This window comes from Eretmochelys imbricata, chromosome 1 (assembly GCF_965152235.1).
Source record: "Eretmochelys imbricata isolate rEreImb1 chromosome 1, rEreImb1.hap1, whole genome shotgun sequence".
Taxonomy (NCBI): domain Eukaryota; kingdom Metazoa; phylum Chordata; order Testudines; family Cheloniidae; genus Eretmochelys; species Eretmochelys imbricata.
In genome coordinates, this window is record NC_135572.1 from 9,736,725 (window position 1) to 9,757,862 (window position 21,138).

At 56.6% G+C, this 21,138-nt stretch overlaps 2 protein-coding genes across 2 annotated transcripts; one reads left to right on the forward strand and one right to left on the reverse strand.

Moving 5' to 3' along the window:
- Positions 1-5,913: 5,913 nt before the first annotated feature.
- On the forward strand, positions 5,914-10,404 carry TOMT (transmembrane O-methyltransferase). The gene is made up of 3 exons (XM_077808010.1): positions 5,914-6,175; positions 9,341-9,537; positions 10,084-10,404. The coding sequence occupies exons 1-3, from the start codon at positions 5,914-5,916 to the stop codon at positions 10,402-10,404; spliced, it is 780 nt and encodes a 259-aa protein (XP_077664136.1).
- Positions 10,405-14,029: 3,625 nt separating this feature from the next.
- Positions 14,030-21,094, reverse strand: ANAPC15 (anaphase promoting complex subunit 15). Its single transcript, XM_077830137.1, has 4 exons — positions 20,838-21,094; positions 16,775-16,834; positions 15,265-15,402; positions 14,030-14,523 (listed from the first exon to the last, which is right to left on the reverse strand). The coding sequence occupies exons 1-4, from the start codon at positions 20,955-20,957 to the stop codon at positions 14,476-14,478; spliced, it is 366 nt and encodes a 121-aa protein (XP_077686263.1). The 5' UTR covers positions 20,958-21,094; the 3' UTR covers positions 14,030-14,475.
- Positions 21,095-21,138: the final 44 nt, after the last annotated feature.

Below are 21,138 nucleotides of genomic sequence, written 5' to 3' on the forward strand. Positions count from 1 at the left end.
CGCGGAGCCCGTCCAGCATCTGTGATACGAACGAGCAATCCAGTTCCCGGAGGCTTCACCCACCCCGTCATCCTACCGGAATGTGATCCGTCCCCATGACCCTATTCCCTCCACCCCACTCTTACTGCCTGCCTGCCCCGAGACCATCCTCCAAAGGCTGCTCATGACTCCTGGGCAAACACCATTTGCTGCGCTGCCCTGAAGGAGGCACCGCTGAGTCCCATACCACTGCCCCTCTCCTCCTGGTCTCGCAAAGGTTTCAGAAAGTGGAAACCCCACCTGGAAATCCCCCCACCCCAATCTCACTAATGCTGGGAATAGGCCGCGCTGGTGCGTGAAATTAATTTTGTTCTCACCCAACCCCTCCAAACCTCCCCGCGGAATACCCCCGTCTCCTTGCCTACTGGCAGTAGTGGTATTGTCTAGGGATTAAAGAGTGGGTGAAAGTTACGTTTCTGTTAACACAAACCCTCTCGTCTGTGACTCTGGGGGCTGCATTTGCTTGTGGGACGTCACGGTTTAAAGGGCTGAGAATGACACCCCGAGCGGCTGGGGGGGCCGAGGGGTCTTGTTGGAAAAATAAGCATTTGAAACGATAAAAAAGTGTCCCCCGCTTTGTGGAAAGAGCCTGTGTCCACACCAACGAGCAGGGGCGTGAGCCGGCGTGTGGAGTGGTAGCAGGTCTGCCAGGTTTGGTTTTCCTCCAGGAGGGTGTAAGGGTTGGGCAGGGGGCTGAAGCGGGAAAGCTGGGGGGCATGCAGAGTGGCCAACAGGGCAATAATTGCCCATATTTGGGGGGAAAGAGGCTGCACTGGGGGCCCCAGTTCATTTTTCATGGGGGGAGGGAGTTTTATGCATCCCCATGTGTGACACTCTCTAACCTCCCCTCACCCCTAGCAGCGGGAGCTGGGGTGGCCCAGTGTGGGGCTCAGACATGGACTGCTCCCACGTAAGGGGACCAGAAAGCAAGTGTGAAAAATGGGGACACTTTTTTGGGGAGGGTGGGGCATAGTGGCCTATATAAAAGAAAGCTGCTGATACCGGGTGTGATGGGTTTCGGCCCTTTGGGATGTCACCTGATGTGCTGGGGTACCACTGAGTCAGCCTATTCTGCCAGCCTGGGTCCCCTTTACCTGGCCTTGCTGGGCTCGGCTCACAAGCCTCTTCCAGCCAAGCACACAGGCAGGGCCATGCCCAGCTGCACAGAGAGCCAGAGAGCCACTCTGGAAAGATGCAGCCTTAGGGGCTTGCCAACATTGCCCACTCCCTTTAAAGGGTCCAAACCCAAAGGCTGTATGAAATTCACCCCCTCCCTCAATGTGGAGGGAGATAGGCACAACTTCTTGCCCCCTCCCCGCCAGTTAGAAATTACTTAAACTGGGTTATATGATAAATAAGCAATAAGTTTATTAACTACAAAAGGTGAATTTTAAGTGAATATAAGAGATAACAGACAGAACAAATCAGATTCCTGACCAAATAAAGCAAATTACGAAAACTAAACTAGATATACTGAAGAAACAGGTTACAAAATATAAATTCTCACCCTAAATGTTATTTTTAGGCAGGTTGCAAAATTTCTGTGGTTCAGAGTTCCAGTTATATTCCTTTTCAGACCCCTGTCTCAGTCTGGACTCCCCCCGCCTTCCCTTCAGGGGGCTTTTGCAGTCTTTCTTCTTGGGCAGACAGGCCATGGCGAGGAGGAGTCCCGTTTGCCTTCTTCCCCAGTTTAAATATTTACGTGGGAATCCTTTGTTTCCCAAACTTGAACCCCTCCCTTCCAGCGGAAAGTTACAAGAAGTCCCAGGTAATGTTTAGTATCAGGTGACAAGACCACCCGACGCTGTAGTATCCGAGCGTCCATGAGTCAGGGGCAGTATGAAGTGTCCACAGGAACGGCAAGGATTTTCACAGCCCATTGTCCTCGCTGATGGGCCATCCGCCCTGTCTGGCTTTCCCATGGTTGTACCTGAAGTGTTACCAGTGGGCGTCACCCAAAGCAGCTTAGTTGAAACACAGATACATGGTCAATATTCCTAACTTCAGATACAGAAACGATACAGGCGAACACAATGGATAATCACAGTCAGTAAACCAGAACCTTTCCAACGCTCTTTCATGTGAGCCATCTGGCATAGAATATATCTCAGTGACATCATATTCATATAGGAAGCATATTTTCATAAAGACTATGGAGTGAAACATCCAGAGACCCTACTCCCACTGCTCACAGGGACGGGGTGGGGGGAGGAATTGGGACTTGCTCACTGTTGAGAAATGTCACACATGCCGCTGTGCAAAACTTGGCAGCTGTGCTTTGTATTAAGGAGCTTCCCTAAAAGGTTGCCTGGCAGATCGGCTCTGTGGTTACAGCTGAGGCCCCAAACAGGCAGTGCCTGTCCGAGATAGGGGGCGGGGAATGGGGGGGTGTAGACAGGGATTCGGGGGGATCGGCTCTGTGGTTACAGCTGAGGTCCCAAAGAGGCAGTGCCTGTCCGAGATGGGGGGGCGGGGAATGGGGGGGCGTAGACAGGGATTCGGGGGGATCGGCTCTGTGGTTACAGCTGGGGGCCCAAAGAGACAGTGCCTCTCTTGGACTATAGGAAATTTCACTGTGGGAAACAGGGTGAAAGGGTAAGATAAAAGGGACTAGGTGACAGGGGACCTGCCATAAACACCTGGCTTGCAGAGGGGAGGTGTGCTCTGGAAATACCACAAATCCTTCAGATTCCTGTTTGCAATGAGGCCTTGGGGGCAAGTTAAACCAGCTCTCCGTGCCTCAGTTTCCCCACTCGTAACATGGGGCTACGCCTGTGACTCCAGCTTTGTAAAGTGCTTTGAGCTCCATCGATGAAACAGTGCAACACATTGTTAGTAGTCCTGTAGGACAGACAGGAAACCAAAGACACAGAGGTTTGTCTGGGAGACTTTGGCGGGCGGGGGCCTGACTTTCCTTAGGAGCCGCCACAAGCCCTCTCATCAACAGGGCAGGACTCATCTCCTGCTGTGCGTCGTGCCCTGCCCCGGCGGTTGTGCCCTCCGGGACAATACCACCCGCAGGGCGCGGGAGTGAGTGGTACAGGGCCAGATTCTGACCTGGTGTTAACCGATGTGACATTGGTGGAGCTGCACTGAGACACCAGCTGAGGATCAGGCCCAAACCGTTCGCCGGGGTCAGGGCAGGGAGGGATTTGGCCGCGGAATAAGTTTGCCAAGGCAATGAGGTGGATCCAGCATCTGGCTGCTGCTGGGCATGACAAGCCTCCTCCTTGCACTGGATTTCCTGCCGGGCCCAGGAGAAGAAAGGAGCAGAAGCCTCCAGGAGACCAGCTGGGAACCTTGCCAAGCGGATGTAATTTCCCTGGGAAGCACTTAAATACTAGGGCAATGGATGCTGTAGAAAACCCAAAGACAGATACATAAGACCCTGGCTTCATGACCTGGGGCATATCCCCTCACCTCCCTGTTCCCAGCTTTACACTAGGGCGTTAATTCTGATACCCGACCCCCTGAGGGGCTGGCAGGCGATGAGCCCAGTTCTTTGAAATGCCCAAGCACCGTGAGTAGGATCTGCCCCCGCAGCGTGGAAAGTGGCCGGTGAAAACCGGACGGACCATCGGCATTCAGCAGCTTGGACAGCAACGTCTGCTGCCTGCACTGTACCCGCAGCTCTTTGCCACCCCCCGGGCAATGGCGCACCATGTGCCTGGTGCCCTTTCCCCAGGGCATCCCCGGAAAGGGCTGCGGTGCCCCTAGAGAAGCCGTCAGACGAGGACCCCTTTCCGGAGTGTCCGCCGCAAAGTGCCAGGGGGCTCAGCCCAGCGTCGCTGTCTCTGGCCCTCTCCAGCGAAGGGACGGGGCCAGTAACCCGAGCTGGGCTCCTGCCGCGTCTTGGGTAACACGATCAATAATTGAGTGGGTAGCGAGGCTGGGGGAGGGCTGGTCTCTCGCTACCAGCCGTGCCCGAAAGGCTCTGCGGAGCAGACCACCCCTTGGCTGCAGGCTGGCAAGGAACAGCCAGGTAGGCGCGCGGCTCACCTCCCGCTAGCTGCAGGCAACAGGGGAGACGGGGCAGCCCCAGCAGCAGATACTGGGGCAAGGCCCTCAGAACAGCTCCGGGGTGGGGAGCCCGAGGCTGGCCGAGGGGGAATCCAAGGGGCAGCGTCTCCTCTGGGTACACCGCCTGCCCTGGCATGAGTGGGGCGGGAGAGGGGCGGGAGACGGGGTGTTTGGGGAAGGGAGGGGAGGGCGTGGACGTGTCTGAAGGGGGCAGAGGGACAGCGACGCTGAGCGGAGCTTGGCATATTCAGCACGCACGCCCCCTTTGTCAGCCTGGGGATTCGGGGACCCCGCCTCTCTCCAGCGTCGGCGATCCAAGGACTGCCCCGATTCCCGCTTGGCGGCCTTGGGCCACAGCTCCGAGGGCACGGCCCTGGGTGACCGACACACCGCCTGGTTGTGGTGTTCTGTCCCTTGTCGTGGCACGTGTACACACACACACGGGGCAGCTAAGCACCATCTTGGGGGGGCCAGGAGGAACTCCTGAGGAGCCTGGTAATTGGATTTCCTGATGCAAAGCCAGACTCGGGACCTGGGGGGGGGGGAAGGCTTGGGGGGCCCCTGACTCTTATCCATGTGAAGAGAATTTCAGGGTTCATTTAAACAGCTACCGGCGAGCTCCTGCTCTCAGTGACACGCACAAACGCCCTGGGTCCAGGGAGCCTCTCGGGCCCCTCGCTGCTGTAGGCGAGAGCAGACCCCAGGCTGAGCCGTCACCTCGCCCTTTCCTGCGGGGCCACACAAGCCACGCAGGCTGAAATCTTCTCCCTCTCCCCTCAGGCCTGGGAAATCCACAGGCCCCGAGTCTTGGGGAAGCTCCTGTAGCAAGGGGACAGCTGTAGGGTCGGTGCCACCTGGGTGTAGGGCGGCAGGGAGCGTCCTACCGCCGGCGAGCCCGCTCCTCTGCTGAGCAGCCAGCCTGACCCGGCCCCCCCGGGGGGCTGCTCGCTAGGGCCAGAGGCAGCCCGGCTAGAGGGCTGAGCCAGGGCCTGAGCCCGGCGCTGAGGCTGGTAACAGTAACCGCTGGCGTCAGTGGCTCCCGACCCCGCCGTAACAGAGACGATGCAACATGAGCCACTGTCCTGGGGTGTTCAGACAGGCGCCCAGAGAGAGGCTTTGAAATCCCGAGGGGGCCGAGCGCCTCCAGATTCTCTCGGCTTTGGTGGGAACTGCGGGGTGACCAGCCCCTAAGAAACCTCAGGGCTTTTGTGCCTCACTTCAGCTGCCCAAGTTTGGAGACTGTGGCTGTAATGGCCCTGTGCCTCAGTTTCCCCATCTGCAACATGGGGCGGGGATTGCACCTACCTGAGAGGGGTATGGCAATTAAGTAGTTAATATGTGTAAAGTGCCAGACCAGTCCCAACCAGACTCTCCCTGGGCTGGGAACCTAATTGCCCCCCAATTTATTCTGGCTGATTGCCCCTTGTGAAACGTCTCCACATGTTGACAGCTCTGCTCAGACGCTGACACGAAGCAGCTGGGCTCTGTGTCTGCCGCAGGAGGCAGTGGGGGGCGGGGGAATGGGACGTAAAGATCCCCACATGCCCCCGTTAGCTAGGTTATGCCTCAGCTGTATTATGGTAGATCTCACAATCTTTTCCAAAGCTTTAGGAAGAGACAATCCCCATCCCGGTGAGCTCACAAGCAGCAAGCGAAGGGTATGAAATCGCTGGTAGTAGCAGTAGAAGGCTGTTATCCGCTGTTGTGGGCGAGCCGCTCGAGGAGGTTATGTAACACCCCAGGCCGGCAGGTTACACTCACCCAGCCGGATCCGTGCGCCGGCCCCCTCACCCGCCCGTTGCCCTCTAGGTCTGTGGGGCTCCCACCCACCCTCTGCTCTGTGCTGCTGCCGAAATGGTCTCCCCAGCCGTTGCTCTGGCCTTCATCCCGTTCCTGGTCACCTTGATCATCCGCTACCGGCACTACTTCCTGCTCTTCTACCGGGCCGTGCTGGTGCGCCGGCTGCAGGACCTCCTGACGGGCATCTCCCGGGAGGAGCGGGCCTTCCAGTACGTCCTCACGCACGCCATCCCCGGCGACCCCCACCACATCCTCGAGACCTTCGACCAGTGGTGCTACCACTGCGAGTACCTCAGCAACGTGGGGCCTCACAAAGGTAAGGGCTCGCCCAGCCCGCAGTGGGCGGGGCACTGAAATGCAGCCGCCTCTGGGGCGGAACCCAGCAGCTGTTCAACAGCGCACAGCAACGACACGTGACCGTTTGGGACAGGAAGAGAGGGGGAAATAGCAAATCCAATAGCAACGCAGGAAGGTGTAAAAAGTACTGTAATTACCCCAGATGGAACTTGGCCAGGACACAGGGGTTCAGTCCCATTCTATTCAGTCTTTATACCATGCCCATCCCTGGTATCTGAATGCTTTAACCCCCCAACTCGTGTGAGAAATACCCGGTGAGCATCAGTGGCCACAAGTAACCTGTTTTATGTCCCTTCCTGCCCTATGCAGCCCCTCACCACCACACTGGGGCCTTAATACAGTGCTGCCCCAGGGCACTGCCTGCAGAATCATATACTGTGGTGACAACAGCAGGGCTTCTGCCCCAGCACCAGCCTGGCCCTCATGCCTGTCACGCTTACTACATTCCTGTGCTGCCCAGTGTGACTGCTCAGACCTTTAACACAGCTCCTTCCACTCCAACCTCTGCCAAGTGAGAATCCCCATTAGCAGCTGAGCAGTATAGGGCTTATGACACGCAGGAGGGCAGACCTGGCTCCAATTAGCACAGGACAGTGGTGCACACGGCCGCTAGCTAGCTCATCACGGTGTCTTTGTGCTGAAGTTCTCCCTTTGAACCGGGCGGGCAGGACAGACCTGTGCAGGGGATTAACATTTAGCACCCAGACGCTGTCCTTCTTTTTAGCCCAGTCAGATTCCACATGAGCCAGGCCTGAGAAACCGCCTCCCCGCCCGAGCCAAAATTGATGCATGTTCTCCAGGGAACTCTGAGCTATCGGTGGGTGTTGGTTGAGCGTGCCAGGCCTGTCCAGGGATTCTTCCCTCTAAATAGATCTGGCTCTAGAATAGCTGCTATCCCCCTCCAAGGCTTGTGGAGAGCAAGCTCCGTTAGCCAGGAGCATGCTGCCTAATGGTCAAAGCCACTGCTATACCTGAACCAGACTGGGGGTTTGAATCCTGACTAGATGGCTCCATGGGGAAGAGTTTTGCAGCAGAAGCCCTGATGCCGGCAGGAACGGTGGGGGAAGAACAGACTCCTGGCCTCTCCATAGGACAGGATGAGAGTGTCTCATCCAGACACAATCACTAGTGAAAGCTCCCATGTGGGGAGCTGGGATTAGAACCCTGCTCCTTGGGCTCCCAAGCCCTGGGCAGCTACCCTCGAGCTAGAGGGCAGCTCCGCTAGGCCCTCCCTATGTCCTCTCAGCAGGCCTGGGCAGGAGAGGCCAGCCCCAGCCCCACACAGCCAGGATGTTACTGTGAGCACGCCAGGAGGGAGAGTTCCTGGCGAGCAAGCCGAGACTGACTTCCAGGGAGCCTTCCTGCTACAGCCCCCAGCCCCCCTAAAATGAGGCAGCCCGGGGCTGCGGGTGCCTGAAGTAACCAGCTCGGGCAGGGTCCCTGGTCCTGGCAGTGCCTGGCTCCCACAGAGGGAGCAGTGTGGCGAAGCTGGCCTGGCCAAGCTCACCCCCAATCAGCCGCGCTCCCTGTGGGGGAGGTGGGAGGGTGCCCTGCTTTATACCAGGAGCTGCAGGCCGAGGGTTACGTTTCCAGCCTGCTGAGCCCAGGGGACAGAGCCGCCCCAGGCTGCTGCCAGTAGGTCCCAGGGAGGTGCTGACGCTGGAAACATGCCAGGGACGTGCCAGGAAACAAATACACCTGATCCGGCCCAGCGCTGATTCACTATGGCCAGCCTAGACCCTGGCTTTCCTCAGGGGACCGGAGGGCAGCAGCGCTCTATCGGGGCAGCCTGTGCAGTGTCCCGGGGGCTCCCGTCCACAGATGCCAGCCCAGGCCTTAGGGAGGAGCCGTGCCAGGAAACTAAACAGCACAAGCTGCGTCAGCCACTGGGAGCCAGCGAGAACCACAGGGCTTCTGTGTCCAGCTGCCTCAGTGAAGTATCCCCCCTCCCTGCCCCGGACCTGCAGGAACCCCGGTTGAGGGGAGAGGGGAATTAGCCTCCCCGGCCCGTTCAGTCTTTGGCTGCGATGACGTATCTTGTACAAGATGCATCATAATTATATCATAGTCGTATTACTACGGTGAGTATGGGGTGTGGAGTGTCACAGCCAGTCCCCCCGGAGTCCCACTTACACCCCGCTTTGAGACGGTATGTGGCGCCTGGGGCTAATGTGGGCCCCTGAGTCCCAGAGGTAAATGTCCCCTATGTGCAGTGCACGCTCCTTGCCTTCTGAGACTGCCGCAGCCTGTCCCATTCTTCGCTCAGGCTGATGGCTGGCGCTTTAGGGCAGCGCTCCCAGCATTGCAAACCCCTTTGGACATTCACTGCCAGGAGCCCACGGCAGAGAGTAGAGCGCTCCGTGGTTACGCACCCACCTGCCAGACGCGCTCTGAGAATGGGGCTGTGGCATCAGGAGGCGCGCGAGCGAGTTTGAGGGTCGGGGGAGAAATTGCCTGCTGTCTATAGGGCCAGCATATCCCCGTAGTCCCACCTGCAGCTGGGGTGGTGTGTGGGGGAAGCTCGGCTGTGCTTAATCCAGTGCCTCCCCTTGAATAACGCGGGACATCATCAGTGGGGGCTGCATTCCCTGTTAGCTGGTTTTCTCCCCTTGGGAACACAGCTCACTCACGCAGGGGAGCCGGGGAGGGGAATCTCTCCTACAGCATCACCCCCCATTAGAGCTTTCCTGGGAGGAATGGGATATGGGTGGGAGTAGGGTGACCAGATGTCCCAATTTTATAGGGACAGTCCCAATTTTGGGGTCTTTTTCTTATATAGGCTCCTATTACCCCCCCCCCCCGTCCCCTGTCCCGATTTTTCACATTTGCTGTCTGGTCACCCTAGGTGGGAGGGATGGGGACTATTTTATAAGACCGGCTACGTATGTGTCACCATCGCCCTCTGCTGGACAGAGTCTGATCTACTCGAGGAATTGAGCAAAGCCACTGGTAAACCGAGTTCCAGTCACAGGCCAGGCTGTAAAAAGTCAAGGAGTGGGGGAATCGTTTAAGGCGGTGAAGAAAACTCAGAGTTTGCCCTATTCTAGCACCTGCCCTTCAAAGGTTTATTATTACTCAGCACGGAGACTGCCGTAGTACCTAAAGGCCTCCTTCTGCCCTCTAGGTAAGATCCTGGACCGTCTGATCTGTGAGAACACGCCGCTCACCGTTCTAGAGCTGGGCACGTCCTGTGGTTACGCCACCATCCTCATGGCCCAGTGTCTGCCCATGGGTGCCCGGCTCTACACTGTGGAGATGGACCCACGCAATGCCGCAGTGGCCGAGAAGGTCATCCGCCTGGCGGGCTTCGACGAGGACACTGTGAGTAGCTCCCTCTCCCCAGCGCCTTCCATGGCCCATCTCCCAGCTTGTTCTGAACTAGCCTCAGGGAAAAGAGGCTGCCAGGAGAGAGAGGCTCTGGGGGCAGAACCCGGCAGCTTTTCTGCTCCAGCACCAGGGGGGCAGGAAGTGAAGGGTACAGCAGCCAGCATCGGCCCCAGCCAGGGGAATTGCAGGAGGGAGAACAGAATTCCTTGACTCGGAATTTGGCCCAGACACTGGTTAACACCCAATCTCATAGCCTCACTTCCCCAGACTGTGTGATCTGAGTGCCCATTGCCTCCGGTCCCCCTGTGGTTTCAACTGGCTGAGCTACTCCTCTCCACTTCCTGTCTCAAACGGCCAAGCAGTGTTCCTGTTGGCTGTTGAACAAGCTGCTGAATTCTGCCCCAGAGAAGGCTGCATTTTAAAGGCCCGATCCCAGGCTGGTTGGCGCCTCGGTTTGCACAGGGCGGTGGGATCCCACAGGAGGGCCATGCTGTTCACTGCGGAGACCCACCGCTGACCCTCCGCCTCTCCCCAGCGCAGGTGGAGCTGATTGTGGGCGCCTCGGAGGAGGTGATCCCGCAGCTGAAGGAGAAGCACGGCCTGCTCAAGGCCGACTTTGTCTTCATGGACCACTGGAAGCGCTGCTACCTGCGGGACCTGCAGCTGCTGGAGGCCCACGGCCTGCTGCTCGAGGGAGCCACCATCGTGGCCGACAACGTGGTCTTCCCCGGCGCGCCCCACTTCCTGCAGTACGTCAAGACCTGTGGCAAGTACCAGTGCAAGATGCACAGGACCAGCCTGGAGTACTTCCGGGCCATCCCCGACGGCATGGCCGAACTCACCTACACTGGCCTGGACTGAGCGCTCGCGGCCAAGGTGGGGCTGCCAGGCTGGGCCTTGTCCTGCCCGGCCAGGAGTCCAGCCGACGCTTCACCAGAGCTGAGGAGTTGTCTGGGCTTGGGGGCTATGTAGAGCTGCACAAAGGCTGTGGCTGGGTGTGTGCCCACCTGCGTACAGCCTCGCCACACTGCCCCTCATCTGCACGTAAGCCCGTCTCTGCTCTGTGCGCATAGGGACAGATAAGGGTCTGTCTGTTCTCATTTCCACTGGCGTGAATCCAGAGCGACTCCAGAGTACTCTGCGTTCACACCAGTGACTGTGAGATGAGAATCAGGTCCACGCAAGCTGCTCTGTTTGTGAAGGAACGTGGGTCTCCCTGATGGGTCTGGTGCACTGTATGAACGAGTGACGCACGCTCGCACACACCCAGCTTGCAGCCACCACTCAAACAGGTTTTGTTTGCCCCCAGTTCCTCCCCACCTTTCGCCCCACTCCCATTGCTCCTGCCTTCATGCCTTCGCCTACACCTGGGACCCCTGGCCTAGCCCCTCACCCACGGGCATTAGGCCCCCTGCCACCATTTCAAATCCCTCCCCTAAACTTTCTCTTTCTTGAGATTTCAAGGACCAGAAGAAAGCCTGGCCCTTCCTCTGGGCCTCCTGTGGTGTCCTGGGGCAGGGCCTTTGTCTTTCCTGGGTTCCTGTGCAGTGCTGGGCTCACCCCCAGCCCGCAGCGAAGTGGCCGGCAGGGGGCATCCACCCTAGGAAGCAACACCTTTCCCCCTAATGACGCCAAGCTCTCCTGCTCTGCCCCCCCACCCCCATGCCAGTTACTACGAGCACCATTCATGTAGGGGGCAGCCGTTGTTACCCAGGGCCACTTGAACCCTATGGTTCAGCTGGGCTTGGAAGATGGGCCTGAGCAGAGAACATGGACTAGTGACTACACTCAGGAGAACCAGCCAATCAGCTGGCCTCCCTGGGCCAAGCAGGCCGGAGCGCATACGGCCCAGGCCACCAGAGAGGGTGGCAGGAGGCCAGGGCTGTGTTTCTGGCTCACTGGGTTAAAAGGTTCCTGAACCCCATTTACAAAAAACAGACAGTAAAGCCAGAGGGACACAACTCCTCTCTCAGGCTTTAAAAGTCACTTCACCCTTCAGCCACAATATTTAAATAAGTCCCAAAATATCACCCTATAACCTTAACTGTGACCACAGGAGATGGTGATACACAGCAGAGTTTAGAGTGAAATACGGACTGATCTATCGTAGATGGAAGGTGCTAAGCTCCTACAGTGCGGAAGGATGGTCCAGGGGTTGGGGTGCTAATTTGGGACTTAGAGCTGAGTTCAATTTCCTGCTCTACCATGGACTTGCTTGGACTAGGTCCCACTTTCCCTGTGCCTCAGTTCCCCTTCTGTACAATGGGGATAATTACACTGCTGTGCCTAGGGTGTGTGAGGATAAATCCATTATGGCTCGTGATGAGCTCAGATACTATTGTATCTTATAGATAAGACAGAATATATCATATTGCCTCTATATAAATCCATGGTACTCCCACATCTTGACTAGTGCATGCCGATGTAGTCGCTCCATCTCAGAAAAGGTATACTGGACTTGGAAAAGGTTCAGAAATGGGCAACAAAAATGATAAGGGGTATGGAAGGGCTGTTGTATGAGGAGAGATTAATAAGACTGGGACTTTTCAGCTTGGAAAAGAGACGACTAAGGGGGGATATGATAGAGGTCTATAAAATCATGACTGGTGTGGAGAAAGTAAATCAGGAAGTGTTATTTTCTCCTTCTTATAACACAAGAATGAGGGGTCCCCAAATGAAATTAACATGCAGCAGGTTTAAAACAAACCAAAGGAAATATTTTTTCGTACAACACACAGTTGACCTGTGGAATTCCTGGCCGGAGGATGGTGTGAAGGCCAAGACTGTAACAGGGTTCAAAAAGGAACTAGATAAACTCATGGAGGATAGGTCCATCAATGGCTATTAGCCAGCATGGGCAGGGATGGTGTCTCTAGCCTGTTTGCCAGCAGCTGGGAATGGGCGATGGGGATGGATCACTGGACGATTACCTGTTCTGTTCATTCCCACTGGGGCACCTGGCATTGGCCACTGTTGGAAGACAGGATACTGGGCTAGATGGACCTTTGGTCTGACCCACGATGGCCAGTCTTATGTTCTTAACTTGGGGCAGATAAGTACCTTACCCACTGCGCTGCCACTGAAAGCCCTTTGAAGTCTTTGGCTAAGTGCTAAGCATTTTCTGCACACTCTAGTGAGCCTTTTGAGACAGGACCAACCCAGCCCCACATCCATCCACCCCCCAGCTTTGGGTCTGGAGCCAACCTTGGTGTCTTTCCCCATCCTCTCTAATGGATGGAGCTAAACACCTGCCTTTGGGGCCAAGCAGATCCCAAAGTGAGCTTTATTACTAGGGCCCATTGTGACGGGCACAAAAGGTAAATCTTTAGTGGTTAAAGAGATAGCAAAAGAACAAAGCAGATTACCTGAGTAAATAAACAAAAGCCACAGACTGAGCTTAACACACATCCTTAACACACTAGACAGGTAGGATACAAATTAACAAATTCTCACCCTGAGTGATAAACAGGCTAGCAGATTCTTAAGGCACAAAGTTGCCTTGGCTTTCCCAGGTTTTCTTACACAGACTAAAGCTCTTAGCCTGGGACCATCACTTCTCACAGTTCAGTCTTTGTTCCTCAGGTGTTTTCAACTGAGTTGTTGTAGACAGAGTGAGGACCCCTCATGTTGTCATTGTCCCTCTTTTATATCTTCCCCCCACTTACCGGAAAGCTTTTTTGCTGTGACCTGGGTCAAACGCTTCCCATTGTGTAGAGCTACCTGACCAGGGTTAAACAGTTCCCATTGTGTCAAGCTCTCTCTGAGAGGTTTCTATTGCACACAGTTCCTGGGGTAATCCTTGTGCTTGTGTGTATTTCCTCAACCAACCACTAACATTGTTTGGCTTCACGGTCAATATTCCCCGCTTCCGATACAACGATACACGTATACAAATTGGATACACACATTCAGTAAATTATGACCTTTCCAATGATATCGTATGAGACCCATCTTGCATAAAGTACCTAGTAGTATACCATATTCGTATCATAACCATATTTCTGTTAAGAATATGGGATGTAACATCACACCCGTATATACACAACTCATGCACCTTGCTCCTGCCTCACGGCAATTGGGGCCTATCTCAGGGCATCCTGACTGCAAAGGCTGCTGACCAGATGTGACCGTGCGAGCCAACCCATGAGAAACATGTTGGTTTTGTCTGTTATTTGGACTGTAACAAAGCCCCTGACAGGCCACTTATTGCTGAGCTAAACTGCCTGGTCGCCGGGGACTTCCTGGGCCCAGCGCGATAGAACTGAGCTGTCTGACGTTACACTGGGCTTGGTAAACTGCTCTCTGATGAGTCACTCTAGGAATGAAATGAGAACTGCTCCCTGGGTCACCGGCACTATGCAGGGAGGCTCCCCTTTATATGAAGTGACAGATTGTCTTACTAAATATACATATAGCACACTAGGGCCTTAATCTTGGGTGGGCTTCTAGGTGCTACTGTAATACTACTAATAAAAAACCTCAAGAATTGTTTTGAAGTGTTATTTATTGGAAAACCCCAAATTTCTGTGAGAGCCAGAGACGCACAAAGCCAGCCCCGGCTGCTCTGTCCCACCCTGGCCGTCCCGTGATCCCATGTAGAGCTGTATGTTAACAGTAGCTGCCCTGGCACAGACACGGCACATGGGCAGGTGCAGAGACTGAAAGCTTCTCTCCAGCTGGCTCCGTTGTGGGGCGAGAGGCTGAGCCAGATTCTGTTCCACGCACCGTTCACAAAATAATCACGAGACAGACGGCAGTGGGGACACTTCCCTAACCAGGGCTTCCAAGTGCTGCTGTCCATCAGACCCTGCACTGACGAGCCGTCCCATCTGATGCCTGTAGGCAATGCCAAGCCAGAAGGGAGAGTTCTCCTACCCTCCTTCAGCTCCAGCGGACGCCAGCAGCCTTTAACCTGGTCAAGATGTAGCTGGGTCAGATCATCCACTGGTCTTGGTCTTGCTCAGCTCCTTCCATGTCCACCTTGGGCAAATGACACAGGAAGGATAATCCCTCATCTTTCGCGAGTCCACTCCCAGCGGATAGCCCACAGGGAGGCTGGCTCTCGGAAGGGATGTGTTGTGGGAGGGAGAGAAGGGAAATGGGAGGCAGGACTCCTGGATTCTATACTCAACTCCACTCTTAAGTGACCTGGGACAAGTCAGCATCTTTGTGCCTCTGTCTGTCACACTGGGACGGTGATATTCCCCAGCTCCCGGGCGGTGACTGGAAAACTCACCGAGACAGCTCGGCCTTACTACCGGTCTCTGGAAATAATACCAATCCCTGGAGCGCTCCCGCCAGAGCTCCCACAGCAGGGGGGAGAGATCTGCCAGCAGGGCTGAGAAAGTGAGAGGAGGCTGCCTGGAGACCCCTGCGATGGGGGCGGGGGGGGTCCTATGAGGCACTGGGGAGGGATCTGTGCAGGCCGTTCCACCGGGAAAAAGCCCAGTGTCAGGAACAGAGACTGGAGCTGGGGTTGGATGATCAGGCAGGCTCGTTCCCATGTGGGGTGCAGGGTGCTAGGGAAACTCTCAGATTGACCTGTCCTGCTCCCCAGAAGGAGCCTGCCTGGGTATCGCTGCTTTCCCTGCTGGGGGATGGAGGTAGCTGGGTGGTGTGGTGCTCCCCAGCCACCTCTCTGCGTGTGTCCCCACGTACTGGGATCTGTGGATGCGAGCGTGGCTCGGCTGCTGAGGTCCACCAGGCCCCACCCCCACATACCTCATTGATCTCCCCGTCATCCGGGGACTCGTTATAATCGTTCATCTCGTCCATGTCCTGCATGTCCTCGTCGTCCTCAGAATCCTCTTCGCTGTCTTCATCGTCTTCGTCATCCTCCTCTTCCTCCTCATCGTAATGCTGTAGACGCCAGGGTAACCCACAGCTGTCAGCCCCCTGCAGCACCGCTCCACAGCCGGCCCTCACGCCCCATTCCCCCAGCTCTTGCCTCCCATGGCCTGGCTTTCCCTCCCCCAACCCTAGGGATCAACCCATCCTCTGGCCCAGCACCCCCTGCACCAGCACCCAGTGCCCTCAGCTCCCGCACCACTCTCCCTCCCGGCTCACGTACCCACACACTGGGGCCCACAGATCTCCCACAGCCTGTAGTTCCACCCCCACCTTACCAGCTCCCCTCCCCTGCTGCGGAACTGGAGACACTCCCTCCCCACTCAGCAGCAAACCCCCAGAGGAACCGCACCACTAACGAACGCAGGAGAGTCGCCGAGTACAGCAGATCACTTCCCATTCACCCTGCTTCCTAGCGGGAATCTCGCCCCCTTCCCTGCCAGGGTCTCGCTTCATGGAGACCTCCTTTCCAGAGGAGGGGGCTAGCGGGAATACAGTGAACCCCTCCACCTTGTGGGTTGAGCGTGTGGCCTCCCTGGTGCTCCCAGCCTGAGGTAGGAGAGGAGGGTCTCGGCATTTTCCAGATCACTGGGAGCTTCTAACTGGAGCTGAGCTGACCCCAAGGAGCCCCCGGCAGTCACCCATGAACAGAGCGTTCCTACGCCCTCTAGTGGCAGCTCTAGCTGTAGTTAGGGCCCCGGGGTTTTTTTTGCAAATAGGAACAAACACAAAATAAAACAAACTCACTCATTTGCAGAGGCAGGTCTTTTCCCAAGGGGCTGGGCCCGACACTGCGCCCAGGTACACAGGGCTGCAGCGCCACTCACTCAAATTTGGCCTGGCCACCCCATCGTCATCACAACGGAGGGGCAGCCGGGCCAAACCTCGGCGGTGCTGACCCCGGGCACCACTGCGACCCTGTGGGCCGTGTTGCAACGCTCCAAGCAGGGAGCCGGGCCCAGTCAAGCAGGACAGGAGGCGCTGCTCTGGGGTGGGCTTGCCCTGCAACCCCCCTGGGTCTCTCCCCACCACGCAAGACCCAGTGCCCTGCCCCCTCAGGGCTTCCCACCTCCCCCCAGGGGCAGCCCCAATTTCCCCTGCCTCCCACATGGGTAAAATGGAACAACACTAAATTCCCCTCCCCCCCGGCAAAAAAAACAAACAATAAAAATAATGTCACGGGCTGTAGTCATAGTACTCAGCACAGGTGAGCGCTCCACTGGACTACACTACCCAGAATCCTCAGCAGGAACTGATGTGCACCTGTTTAGCAAGTTAAAAACCCAGCACACTGGATTGTTAACCGCACAACCTCCAGATCCTGGTCTTCCCTTCTTAACAACCAAAACCCTACAGCACAGAAAAAGGGTGTCAGGATTCTTACCTCGGAGGCAGGTTTTCCTATAGGGACCAAATTATTGTCTTTTTCGGCAATACTCTGCAGCTGGGGGTGGAAAACAGACAGAGGAAAGTCAGTCCAAAAAAGCTGATGCTACACAATGCCTCAATACAGTACCCTGCACATCAAGCGTCGTAGGGGGATAAAAACCAGCCTTGGTTTTCCCCAGGAAGGTACTGAACAATAAGTCTATATCGGGGTGGGCAAACTTTTTGGCCCAAGGGCCACTTTGGAGTTGCGAAACTTTATGGAGGGCCAGGTAGGGAAGGCTGTGCCTCCCCAAACAGCCTGGCCCCCGCCCCCATCCACCCCCTCCCACTTCCCGCCCCCTGACTGCCCCCCTCAGAACCCCTGACCCATCCAACCCCCCCACCTGCTCCTTGTCCCCTGACAGTCCCCTCCTGGGACCCCTGGCCCCTAACCGCCCCCCCGGGACTCCACCCCCTATCCAACCCCCCCTGCTCCCTGTCCCCTAACTGCCCCCCAGGACCTCCTGCCCCTTATCCAACCCCTCCTCACTCCCTTACCACGCCGCTCAGAGTGGCAGGAGCTCGCAGCCGCGCCACTGCACTGCCCAGCAGGAGTGGTGGGCCAGAGCACCGGTGGTGCAGCGCACTGAGGCTGCGGGGGAAGGGGGACAGCGGGGGAGGAGCCGGGTGCTAGCCTCCCAGGCCAGGAGCTCAGGGACTGGGCAGGACGGTCCTGCGGGCCAGATGTGACCCGCAGGCCGTAGTTTGCCCACCTCTGGTCTATACCCTTTCCTTTAAAGCATCCGGAAGCGGCTATTGGCAGAGGCAGGACACCAGAGTAGATGGAGCAACTGACTGATCCATTATGCCAATTGCTAAGTAACCTGCAGCTCTTGGGTCACGAAAGATTCAAGGAGAAAGATCACTTCACCTGCCACTGAAATGCAGCCACTTCTGGGTGGCAGCTGCTTAAAAAGTTGCCTTGTGTTATGTGCTTAGGCCAGCAAGTAGAGAAGACTGTTTGCAACTGAAACCACAGGCTGAATTTACACTAGAGATTACTCACAGGCCCTGGGGCTCACAAAACAACTCTTATTAAAACTGCCAGGGGGAACATAAAGACCACAAGCGACCAGGGCCTTGATTGTACATCTCATCCGAACGAGGGCTCTCCCTGCAGCCCAGCTCTGCAGCATCATCAGCTCAGCACTGGATCACGGACGCCCCTTGCTGCAGCACAATCCTTCGAGGTCTCCCAATCCTGCTAAGCATGTTCTAGCCAATGCAGAGACTGAAGCAAAGAGAAGCCACAGAAGGAGGCAGAGTTAGAACCCAGGAATTCCTGATTCTCAGCTCTGTCCACTAAACCGTGATGCTGGCTGCCCACAAGCAAGAAGGTATTTTGCTCCAATGCAGCACAAGGAATGCTGCTCCCTGCTCTACTTTAAGACGGCTCCGTGGGAGCAGGGTCTAAAATCTGCAATCTAGGCATGGCTGTATGCGATCTAGAGCTCTGGAAAAAGGATGATGAACATTAGAGGGGGAAATGCCCTATTAGGTATCCCAGCTCCCCTAGGCCAGAGCAGGATTGGTCCCAAGTCACTTCTCCAATGCTCTGAACAGTCTAGTTAGAAGTGACTCGGGCAATGACGCTTCCACCTTTGTAATCCCTGGCTTTTGTAATACATCGCCGCATCCCTCTGGAGACTGCTCCAGGGCCTGTCACAGCTCCCTCTCAGAGTTTTCCTGAACATCTTTGCAATGGTTCTCCCCCCTGCCTCAAGAAGCATCGTTGCACCCAAGTCCCTTCACAGAGCGATCCCACTTCGGCCTTTGTAGGTCGGTCTGAACTCCTTCCTGTTTCTCAACACCCTTCTGGTCCCAAGGTGCTGATCAGTGTTGGGCTGTACCCATAGTACCTTTCCCAGCATTGTTGTCATTGGCGCAACTCCCCAAGGGTATGTCTACAAAGCAGTGTAAACCGGGCTTGAGCCTGGCTCAAGCCGAATCCCCCTTGCGTCCACACACCAATTGTGCTAACCCTGAGGCTTGAACCTAGGGTCCCAGGACCCTGCAGGGCTGGAGGGTCCAATCCCATTTTAAGTTGGGACGCAGGGTCCGAGCCCTATTGCTTTCCTGTGAGCACATGGCGCTGGCTTGACTCGGGTCCCAGAAGTCCTCCGGATGTATCCCAGAGTTCCTTGGAGAAACTTCCTTAGTCCTCTTTATGCCGACAATCTGTGGAGCTGTCTATTGCTCTCTATTGCAAAGGGAACCCACACTTCCCTTTGCTGACCTGAACTCCTGCTATTTGCATTAATCCATTATCTCAACAGTCTGCAAGTACACTAAGAGAGACCAATCAGAAAAAGCTTTTTTGCAAAGGGAGCTGCTTCCTGGTAACAAGAGCACAGCCAGATTTTGGTGAATCTGTGGGCTGAGGCCAGTAACACTTTGGACTTCAGCAAAAGCAGAAGGAATGACTGTGCACGCCAGCAGGTAGCTAAAATGCTGGTAGCTCTGCTCAGCAAAGCCTGGCTGCTCCCGCTCCCTGCAGGGCAGCCCCCTGATCCCCACTCCAGTCTCTACTCCCTACTACCCTCCCTGGGGCTACATGGGCAGGGGCACTTGGGTAGCACGCACTGTTAGGGTGGCGAGTGGGAGCCAGCCCCAAAACTTCCCCACAGCCTCCACTCATGGCAGCTTCAGCTTCGACTCCTCCTTGCTGCCATGCAGAGTTTGCCCAGAGCAGGGAGCAAAGCTGACAGACAGGAGGCAGCTCCCGGCTTCCAGGATGTTGGGCATCATCCTTCTTGTTATGAATCATTAAAAGAATCTGAATTTAAAAATGCATGTTAATATCACCTCTGCAGATCATTAAACCTCCTTTTAAACAGGAATTGTGGCACCTCAATCGTACTCTGACATATGCATCAGGAACCCAATGAGAGAACCATGGCCTTCACTTTTTATCATGCTATGATGCTGTGTTTTTTTTTTTTTTAGTTTGGCATTTCACTCAGGCAGGATGATGAAAATGAAGCTAGTCAGTTTTATTACTGGATTCATGGACCAACATAAGGCTATGCTGTTTGGATTGCAAATGCTGTAAGGGAACATTTAATGCTGATCAAAACCACAGACTTATCAGCTGAATTAAAAATAGTCACAGACACTCCTGTTGATTGTAGGTTGTGTAAAACCCTTGATCTGACAGTGTCCTTTGAGTGACCATCAGTTCAGTTATAGTCACTAGCTTCATGGTCATGTTATGATTTGTTTGTTTAAAGTAAGGACATGAGCCATGAGTGACACTCGTTTAAAATATTTTAAAGGTATTTAGGCATCTAGTGGGATTTTCAAAAGCACTTAGGGCTCCTACCCCCAGTGCCATCAAGGGGAATTGGGCACCTAGATCCGTTTGAAAAACCCACTGGACACCGAAATACTTTTTAAAATGTAGTCGCTGGTCACTGCCCAGAACCCACCGCTGCACCGGGGCAACCTGCTCAGAACAGGGGAGACCCCAACCGGGAGCGCTAAGCTCCCAAGGGGGCAAACCCCAAGGCAGGGGAGGAATCGCGCCGGGTGGCGGGGGGGGCCCGACGAGCAGAGCCAGACCGGAATCGGTCCCGGCCTCAGGAGAAGCGCCCCGGCAGCCAGGTCTCCGGGCCTCCCAGGGGAGACCATGGACGCGCCACGACGCGAGTCATCCAGAAGGGGGGAGCGGGAACCCCCGCAGCCGCCCGGCGCTAGCCCCCGAGGGCGGGCCACGCGGGCGCCTGCAGGCACCGCCCGGCCCCAGGCTCCCCGCAGGCCGCGCCGCAGCTCCGGGCAAGCGAGGGCCGCCGCTCTCGCCACGGCCCGGCCGGCCCCGAGAGCTCAGCCGGCGCCGCGCGGGGGGGCGGGGAAGCCCCGCGCCGCCCGGAGCCCCGCGGGCCGCCGCCGGCTCTGCCGTGGGGACGCGGCCGGGCGGCGGGCGAGCGGCACGGGGCTGCCCGCCGGGCGGCCGGAGCCCGGGCCGGCGAAGCCGAGGGGCGGCCCCGGGCCCCGCGGCGGCCCCGGGCCCCGCGGCTCACCCAGGCCTGGTGCTGCTGCTCCTGCTGCTGCAGCTCGTTCTCGTCCACGCAGGGCCGGTCCAGGTTGAACCAGAGGGACTCGGTGACGCGCGGGAAGAGCGAGGGGAAGAGCGTGGACATGGCGGGTCACACCCGGGGGGGGCTGCAGGAGCGGGGGGGGGCGGGGCTTCCGGGTCCGCTCCGGAGCCGCGCGTGGGTCACGCGGAGCGGCACGTGCCGGCTCCACTCACCGGACACCAGAGCTGGGCCGGGAGCGCTGCGGGGGGGGGAGGTTGCGTGACCCGGAAGCATATGCTCCTGC

What these genes read in the sequence shown, in the direction of transcription:
- TOMT (XM_077808010.1), top strand. Translation starts at nt 5,914, where the DNA reads ATGGTCTCCCCAGCCGTTGCTCTGGCCTTCATCCCGTTCCTGGTCACC. An exon ending in CAACGTGGGGCCTCACAAAG is followed by an intron (nt 6,176 to 9,340) that starts GTAAGGGCTCGC and finishes TCTGCCCTCTAG; the next exon opens with GTAAGATCCTGGACCGTCTG. An exon ending in CGGGCTTCGACGAGGACACT is followed by an intron (nt 9,538 to 10,083) that starts GTGAGTAGCTCC and finishes TCCCCAGCGCAG; the next exon opens with GTGGAGCTGATTGTGGGCGC.
- ANAPC15 (XM_077830137.1), bottom strand. Translation starts at nt 20,957, where the DNA reads ATGTCCACGCTCTTCCCCTCGCTCTTCCCGCGCGTCACCGAGTCCCTC. An exon ending in TAGGAAAACCTGCCTCCGAG is followed by an intron (nt 15,403 to 16,774) that starts GTAAGAATCCTG and finishes TGGCGTCTACAG; the next exon opens with CATTACGATGAGGAGGAAGA. An exon ending in ATGACGGGGAGATCAATGAG is followed by an intron (nt 14,524 to 15,264) that starts GTATGTGGGGGT and finishes CATTTGCCCAAG; the next exon opens with GTGGACATGGAAGGAGCTGA.